The 9,454-nt window shown below is 31.6% G+C and overlaps 2 protein-coding genes across 2 annotated transcripts; one reads left to right on the top strand and one right to left on the bottom strand.

Moving 5' to 3' along the window:
* Window positions 1–57: 57 nt before the first annotated feature.
* On the top strand, window positions 58–2,703 carry LOC148625613 (uncharacterized protein C14orf119-like). Its single transcript, XM_088569235.1, has 2 exons — window positions 58–151; window positions 2,274–2,703. Exon 2 carries the CDS (start codon window positions 2,322–2,324, stop codon window positions 2,643–2,645), a length of 324 nt encoding a protein of 107 aa, XP_088425361.1. The 5' UTR covers window positions 58–151; window positions 2,274–2,321; the 3' UTR covers window positions 2,646–2,703.
* Window positions 2,704–2,939: 236 nt separating this feature from the next.
* On the bottom strand, window positions 2,940–8,419 carry LOC148625612 (coiled-coil domain-containing protein 97-like). The gene is made up of 5 exons (XM_088569234.1): window positions 8,281–8,419; window positions 6,560–7,167; window positions 5,695–5,734; window positions 4,874–5,003; window positions 2,940–3,293 (listed from the first exon to the last, which is right to left on the bottom strand). Exons 2-5 carry the CDS (start codon window positions 7,160–7,162, stop codon window positions 2,969–2,971), a joined length of 1,098 nt encoding a protein of 365 aa, XP_088425360.1. The 5' UTR covers window positions 7,163–7,167; window positions 8,281–8,419; the 3' UTR covers window positions 2,940–2,968.
* Window positions 8,420–9,454: the final 1,035 nt, after the last annotated feature.

Below are 9,454 nucleotides of genomic sequence, written 5' to 3'. Positions count from 1 at the left end.
CAAGTATATAATTTAATATAACCATAACCTAAAAATTTTAATTCGCGTAGAGGAGTGCATCAAACAAATACTGTCGAGAGCTAACTCGCCACTTCGTTTTTCTCATTATAGTAAAACTGAGTATATGATATAATTACGTGTATCCATAAAGGTAACAACAAGGAACATCTTTGCTGTTTACACTCTTTTCATTTTTATTCAAAGTTCAAATGTTTCCCAGATTATGATGAAGCGAACCAAAAAATTACAGAACATTGGACATGACAAGCCGCCACATGAAGCATTCGTAACTGTTCTTTGAAGCATGATATTATTGTATTTAATTCATTGTTATTTACAATCTGGTTTAAGTTAGAATATGCAAATACTCCATGTTTCTGTTTGGTTTTTTTTTTTGAAGAATAATTAACTGATTTATTTTTGTTTTTCCTGAGTTTCCTTTGGTGTCTGTTAATATAGTATACAGAGTAGCAGGGTCTTTATTAGTCCAAATTTCCTCTGACCCTGCAACCCTCCGCTGTTGTATTTATCAACATCCAAATAAAATAGAGGAGGGTTGCAGGGTCATAGGAAATTCGGACTACGACTTCATATTACTATAATTAGTAAATACATGTATATAGTCCTGGAGTATAGTCAGTATGTACATGTATGTTGAAGTGCATGTATATTTTCCTTGTATTTAATATTATCATTTGAATGCTTTCAGTCGGAATGAAAGGTTATTATTTTGCATTCTTACATTATCAATTTACGTGCTTGAGTTATCTCTACAAAATTAAAAGTCAGTCTTAGTAAAATTTTAATAATTATCTGAAATGCTATAATTTAGTGCTTAGATGTTTACACCAAGAAGTTTTAAAGCTCCTTATTTAAATTAGCATTACATGTGTACACATACATACAGCTTCAAGTGATCAATTCACACTCGTATGTGCAAAAAAAAAGGAAACAATTGTTTATTTAAATTAGACTTGTTCACAAAATACATGTAGCAGTAATCACATGTATATATACATGTAAGGAAAAAGACATACAATGACTGATCACGGACGCAGTGGTGTACCACTCTTAGAGTGGCAGTAAATATCACTGTAGTCTTTGAAGATATTTTTATAATTTTTCTGCATTTACCACTAACAATACAAGAGAAAACAACAAACAATCTCTCATAGAAAAAAGTATTTAGAACCTCTCCAAGAATGGTACTGTACATACTAGTGTACATGTACCGGTAAATGAAATTGCTTTATTCTTGTCTTTCAAATGAGCATTTGAATCTGGGTATCAAGTTCATATCTTTTAGAAAATTCGGCATTTCATAAACTTACAATTGTATACGTGTAGTTATGTTTTATATCAGTTCCGTCTTCATCATTGCAATAGATTGGACTAGATACAAAATTGTAAACATCCATGCAATGCCTCAAGAAACACATGATAGAGGGTTACAATACATATATATCTAAGTTTTAATAATTGATCAAACCTAAGTTATAATGGTATATCCTAGGTTTGTTCTTCAAGCATTTATATTTTTACTTACATGTACAATGTACATCACCAACAGTGAAAGCAACCCCAGTAGCCACTTTAATCTAATCAGTTCATCTATCTATCATGCTGAGGCTTACATGTTAAGTAGCAGTTTTTTTATAAAAATCAGACAGGTGATTCATGCATGTCAAAAACCCACCAAGTTCAGTTTCATTTCTTGTTCAGAAAGAGTTACTGATCACGTAAGCTGTTTTAGCTTTTCATTTTGTTGTCATGCTTTTGAGATAAAAATTACATGTGTATACCAATTTTACATGAAATAGACTCTTTGCCAGAGTTATTGTTCTTGATTTTGTTTGATTTGGTTGATTTTAGTGGGAGACGATTTTCTCAAAAGTGCAGATCTGAATACATAAATGATTATTGTTATGCAAAAATATAGCATATGTAGACAGAAAACCATCATTTGTTCAGTAGGTTTTTCTACACCATGAATCACTATACCATTGTCAGTGTCGGAATTTTATATGAATTGGTACTTAAGTATAATCTCTAACTCATAAAGTATTTAACCATTATCGTTTTACTTTCACAGTGATTATACACATTAAAGATATGCACCTTCTATTTGGACAATTGTGACAGTCATTAAATATGATTTGTTTACATGTTGAATTAACCCAGTAGTATATATTTGCGTAATCTGTAACTCCAACTATAATTTTTAAACTTTACATAGTGAAAATATGTGATGATCTGTTTTCTTTTTTTTTCAGATATATGTAGAAAGTTATAAATGAAAGACAAGGAATATTAATTAAGAGATGTCAGTATCAAACTCTGAAAGGGAGGTTCAGTGTGTAATACACTGGTTCCAAGGATGGAGTAAAATACAGAAAGATGACTTTTTAAAAGATCTTATTGACAAGGCAGTGCCTGTTTCTGTAGATAGTTTATTTGACTCAATGCATCAACTTAAAGTGAATGATAGACCACCTAGCATTTTCCAGTGTCAAATGAAATTATTTACACAGTGGTTTGAATCATGGACAGATGTTGATCGTAATAATTTTATGATGAAACTGCAAGAGATTAACCCAGAATTTGTGCTACAGTTCAACGAAACAGTGACCACAAGGGGCAGCTGACAAATTCCTTTCTTGTTTATAAATGTGTTCATACATGTATTAAATTGTTTTGCTGTCAGTTTGTTGGAAGTATTTCTGTTATGGCAAGTTAAAATAGATTATGTGTAGGTCTACTTTCAATCAAATTAAGATCTGTTGTGAATCTAGGGGGTTTTTCAAGGATTGGAACAATAACAGACCAGTGTTTTTATCATGATAAAATCCCTTAAACCATGCTATCTCTTTTGACCCAAGGAGTTTCTGCAGTGACATTTTTTTTGTAAATTTGTCAATATAAATATGGAAACAAAAAAATTAACTTGACAAAATTACACTTTATTTCATTAAGTGTCACCAAGAGATGTGTTATCCATTTCCTCATGTAATGTTGAAGGGTTATTTCCACTTGATGAAATACTTTCACATGGGTTATCTCCACTTGATGAAATACTTTCACATGGGTTATCTCCACTTGATGTGAAATTAAAAACATTGTTACTGCTGTTAGTACTACATTGGTTCAATGGTGAAAGTCTGTCTGTCTGTTCAGCTTCAGATTTTAAGTCACTTATTATTCCTTCTTGGTCATCATCATTGTCGAAATATTTCTCCTCTTCATCATTTTGTAAAATTTCCAAGTCATCATAATCCATATTGTTGTCTACTTCACTGAAAATATATCAATGTCAACTGATAAAAAATGCAAAAAAAAGTATGGCATTTTTATCACTGCCAAACTAGACCTCAATAGCAAGGATAAATTTTTATAAATTCTGTTTGAAAAATAACAATATTGACAATTTTGTTACGTAATCTATTACAAAAACTTCTCCCTGTCAATGACAAATTGGAGAAGTGAGCACAAACAAGAAGTTTTTGCTTATTTCACCTTCTAGATTAGGCCCAGATTTTCATTAAAATCACAAATATTTCTAATCATTATTGACTATGTTGAAGTTACAAAATGTATATGCATTGCATATGTGAATCAAAAAACCCAGGATGCAATAAAGTAAATTCATTACTTAGCATGGATTTATAAACACAAGAGAACAAAATCAATTTTTTTCTAGAGGAAGAATTTGTTTCCCCTTCTCTTGTACATCTATGGACCCACCACTGCATTGTATATAATTAACAGTGGTAAAGAAAGGAAATTCAGTACACTACATTACTTTGAAGTCATTTTCACTTTCAACTGCATGCAGATGAAATTTTAGCAGTGTTTATATATGTGCATGAACTTTAATTCCCAATGGTTACTTTTTGTATGTACATGTAGAAATTAATTTGATTTCATTCCGAAAGCTTGGCTGTAATTTTTACCAACCCTTAAAAATATACTACTATTATGTCTATATGTACAGTGTAGGCATAAATTGAGTTGGAACCACAATGAGATGCAATAACATTAGAATATTATGATAAAACAGTTGTGCTACATGTATACATTCCACAGCACTTTGTTTACTTTTATTTAAATCCCCATTACTAAAGCAAACATATTTCAAAACAATGAAACTCAACCAATCTTCCTTTCAATTTTCTTTCTGAAATAACTACATCACTAAAGGTGTTTTGAGTTGTATGGAATTTGGATAGATAATGTTCAGATTACCATGACAGATACAAGTACATGTATGTCAAAAGTAGGTGTATAGAAAGAGAAAGTTAAGGTTTAACTTTCCATTCCTACATGAAGGACACTCATAACCCACGACACTCAAATGCAATAGAATCTATTAGATTTTCAATGTTAATTATCTTCTAAGAGCAGACAGATCGGAATGAATAATTACACATTTCATAATATACACCCATAAAACAACTTAATTACAACAATAAAAATATGTAGCCTTTTTTTGGGACGTATCACATTTTTCACATTTTGTCTGATTCTTACAAGGACTGCTACTTAATAGACCATTTCTATATCAATACAATGCATATAACAATAATGGATATTAATGTATACATGTATGCCATTAAAATTTGCATTTACTTATCAGAAAAAAATATTAAATGTAAGGCTCTCTTCTTGAAATAGAAGTCAAATGATGTCCAAATCTTTTAGAAATATGGGGAAATTTAAAACCCTTGGTTGCATTATACACTCCATGCCAGCACTTTAGGTTTACATTTAATTCTGTACATCCTATCCTTTGACCGTAATATGGGTTAGAATAATGCCACTCTAAAATGTTCATGTGCATGTACGTTCTTTGAATAACACATGATTTATTTCTAACCTATAATCAAACTGTTGATCTTGACCAGACATGAATCTTTCTTGCATTATAGTCAGGAATTCTTGTTTAAAGTAAGTTTTCTGTGCTTCAGGTATTGTTTTCCTTTGGTCCTCTTCTTCCATTTCACTCTCTTTAAAACAAAACAGATCATTGAATAATTCAAGAATGCTTTGAAATGGATAGTTAAACTATGAAAGTTTTTTTCCTCAAATTCACAATTGTGGACTAAGGCAGCTAAAACAATTGTAATATAATAGGTCAAAAACAATGACATGAAAGTTAAGGAAATTGACACAAGCCATAAAAATTATCCCGCAATATGTATGGTCTTGTACAATGTAGTCTGAATTTTCTCTGATTCTGCTACACTTCCCTTTTGTATTAGGATATCAAGATCAAAGTTAAATGAGGTGAGTCCAAGAAATGTTCAGTGGCAGAACAAGAACATCAAAAAAGGGGGTGCACAGGTGGTTTCCATTACCTCTTATATAATCAACCCAACTTTTCAAACAGAGTGTGTATGGGGATTGGGGAGGGGGAAGGAAACACTATTGATGTTCTAATTACATTTTGTACATGAAGCTCCTGAAAAGGACAGATTAAAAAATAACACTGTTGCATGATAGAAGAAAAATTTGAAGGTGAATCAATTTAGCATTAATATCTGTTAAGGAAAATCCATTAAAAAGGGTAGTGCACCCATACCCACTTAAATAATTTTCCTCAGTCCGGTAACATGTTACAAAGAAATGCAGTATATTAGTCTTAATTGGTCTGATTATTGATAAAATCTAAGAAATATCTTCAAGTTCTCATCTTACCCTCATCACTTTCACTTTCACTTTCTTCAATTTGACCCTCCTGAAAATTACATGTATATAAAAACTTAGAAACAATTTATTTTCATATTTTTTCACATACACATGTACATGTACAATAAACAGGAAGCAGGCGTGAAATCTAATGATGTACACAATAAATGGATGGATCAGATAGTCATTAATTTTTCAGTGAGCAAGGTGAGCCTTGATTCTAAAAATTGCTTTGATATATTGAATGCCTGTAAAAACTCAACAGAAATTATCAGATGGTACAAGTATGAATGTGTGCTTTAATTAAATGGCTTATACATGTAATATTGTATATTAGGAAGTCAGAAGGTCTTTTATTTAATTTACAGTCTATTAAATCATGAAAACACAATGTTTTTTTTTAAATTTACAAAAACAGGTTGCATTAAGTGAACATTAATTCAAGCATATCATTGTTCAAATACATGAACATTTTGTACATGTAGTCACTAGTACAATGTGTGTATTAAAATTTTAAACATATATAAAGTTTGCTAAAAATTCTAGAGTCCCTGTGCTTCCATATAGGTATGGACCAGTAGAACCTTGTGAATTGAAATTTGATTGGACACTACATTTGTATGTCCAATAAAGGACAGGCAAGGCACCACAAAAGTTAGAAATTCTTAAGTCTGAGAATAATCTCAATTTGCATGGTAACTCCTACCAAAGTCATTGAAATTGATGATGTCAACAACAGTCATGACAGTTAAGAATTTCTCATACATGTATATACATGTACATATATATAGGGTACATGTATACTGGTACTTTTTCATGATTTGTGGTGCTGGGGCCTGAAAGTTTATATATCACACTCTATTAGATAAAATACCTCAGTCTCTTTCTGTTGATCATAAACACTATGCTCTTGTATGATGTCTATGTGTTTTAACAAAATTGTTGAAAATCTTAAGTCTGTCTTGTCAACTTTTTCTCCCAATTCATCATCTGTTAAGTACTGTCCTACCATTTGCTCATAAAGGAAAGGATCCCGGTACTTCATTTCATCCTCACTAAAGTATTCCCCTTCTGAAAGTAACTGTTGCATAGCTTTATAGCGTCTGTTTTTTATTCTATTCAAATCACAATTACTTGTTTTTGACTTTTGAATTTCTTTCAAATAAAAGTCTACTGTGTATTCATTTGAGAATGCTTTAAAGTATGAAATATCTTCTAATTCCAAATGCTTCCAAAATCTCTCAAGGAATAAAGACTTGCTTTTTGATAAAATGTCCTCAGCTATTTTATATTTTTCACTCTCTGTTAAATCAGGATCGTTCCTCTGTTGGTGTTTGAAGAAAGCATCGGATCTGCTTATTCTTTGTAAAATCTTTAGCTTTTTAATATTTTCAAAGTCTAATTCATCATTAAGTGTCACTTTTCTCATTTCCTGAACACAATCATTTGTACAGGTACTTTGTCCACATTCTGCCATTGTATCTAGAAGTATTAGAAGAAAATTGCCAGGAAAAGAATTGACATGTATTTTTTTCAATTCTACAAAAAATATGTGCATGACTTTGAAAGATTTAAAATGTGCACTCTTAATCAATGGAAGTCTACACCTGCTAAGAAACTCTAAGGAACCTAAGTAGCTTTTTTGGGGTCATACACATATGCTTGAATACTTGAAACACATCTGATAAAAATTAGCATCAGCCATTCTGGCTTTCAAATTTACCTGTGAAAGTCTTGGACATATTTTTTGTGGTAATCTGAAAAAATGCAATTAGCACAAAGTTGATGTATAGTGATAGAATCTGTTTCCAGTGCAATCACAAATTTGGATTTTTTATGTAACGAAGAACAGGTGTCTGGTGTGGATCATATGTCAAGGAAGGACAGGTCAAGAAGTATCCACTAACATATTCAAATCAGCTCAATAATTTATATAATGGTATATTATTCTCTTTATAATTTCGCCATTGTGATTTACTGTACACCATAAATATCTGTGTATGCATTCAAAATTATGTTCATATATTAGTATTGATTTTCAACCTACAATAAAATAAACAGAACTGATTAATGGCCTGCTTTGTAGAATATTCCTCACAAATAAATCAGATGATAATTAAATGTGTGCATTACCAAGAATGTCATCTTTGCATCAGGAATACAGGATCAGATTAAATAGAAACAATGATGGCTTGCAACAACTCTTGTCATTTATCCATTCCTTATGTAGGTCAGCAATTACAATCATATTTATTTTAATGTTTAATAGAAGAATGCCAAGGCTTTGTGTACTGAAACTATTTTTTTTTCAAAACATGTCCATTAATATTTGTTTTAAATTTTCATTGGAGGCTAATATTTTGACCACCGGATTGGCTTAACCCACTATATATACACTGTGTAGAGAGCACGAGTACATTAGAGACCAACATAAAATATATGACAGTGGCGGATGCGGATCCAGACATTTACAATAGGAACAAAGCCAGAGCCCCATTTTTCCTTAGGAAATAGTGAGCGATACACCCACATGTATATGTACATTTCACACGTAGATCGAACTGTCTAACTTATTATATAAGTTTGTATGTATACCTGTTAGATGAATAAAATATAAATGTAAGTAACTGTCACCATTTATTTCGAGTGCCACATCCCATAAACATAGAGGAAATTGGCAAAAAGTAAAAAAAATAGTTTGTAGGGAGTAAAATTGCACAAGAGTGCAACAAATAATTATGACCGAGAAGATTGTGATACCTCGTACCACATCAATTTTGTCCCACACACGAGATATAGCCGTCTTTGATTATACGCTGCAGTTAATACCAAAACTTAATCACAGTCATTGAAAAAAGCTCAATCGTAGGTTTCATTTCCATATCTTGCAGACGATGCATTTGTTTTTTTTTAATGCATCGAATTCTTCTTCCAGTTTCTAGCGTTTCTTCGCTGTCGAAGATCATACGCTGATATGAATTTACAAATGATAATGATAAATTTCAATTAATTTGATGATGGAAACCAAACATATATACATTTAAAAATATTTACATTTGATACCTTTTTGGTGTAGGTCATGGATAGAAAATATTAATAAGCACGGTTCTGTGACTCGGCAACGCCTTGAATCCCTCTACTCTATTATACTAGCTGTTCAAAATTAAGTTTTGAATTGGTAGTTTATTCCATTGTGTGAGGGAAAGAACGAGCACTTGTAGAAGTCTTTTTTAGGTCTGAATGAGCTTATAGTTGTATGGATTGCCATGTCTTTTTTCCGATAGAATTAGTAAATTTGATGTTAGTAATGCTGCACTGTTATGAATAATTTTATAAAAGAAAACCAAAGTTTTATCTTAAGCGTCTGGCTTGTAAAGGATACAAATTTAAATTTGAAAGCCAGTCTGTGACTGAACTTGTGTTGCGATACCGGTTGCAGGTGAAGCGGGCTGCTCATCTTTGGACTTTTTCTATTTGTGCTATTTGCTGCTTTTGATGAGGGTCCTAGACGGATGAACAATGTATTCTAATTTTGGTCGTACGTACGTGCTATAGTTTTGAATGCATGCACTTTAACTTTTTCTGATGATATTTCAATATATCTTCTGGGGAAGCCTAAAAATGGATTTGCTTTTATAGGTATGTCGTTGATATGCTACTATTTTTAGTTTGATTGTAGAGTTACGCCTAAATATTTCGTTGAGTAAATTTTTCGAGAGAATGGCCGTGAAGGTTTTATAGGTATAAGCTATGGGTTTTTGTTTTTGAG

This window comes from Perna viridis, chromosome 2 (assembly GCF_037379345.1).
Source record: "Perna viridis isolate PV_CMFRI_1.1 ecotype Kerala chromosome 2, ASM3737934v1, whole genome shotgun sequence".
In the NCBI taxonomy this organism is placed as follows: Eukaryota; Metazoa; Mollusca; class Bivalvia; order Mytilida; family Mytilidae; genus Perna; species Perna viridis.
Note: the sequence above shows the minus strand (reverse complement) of the source record. Positions and strands in the feature narration are given on the sequence as shown.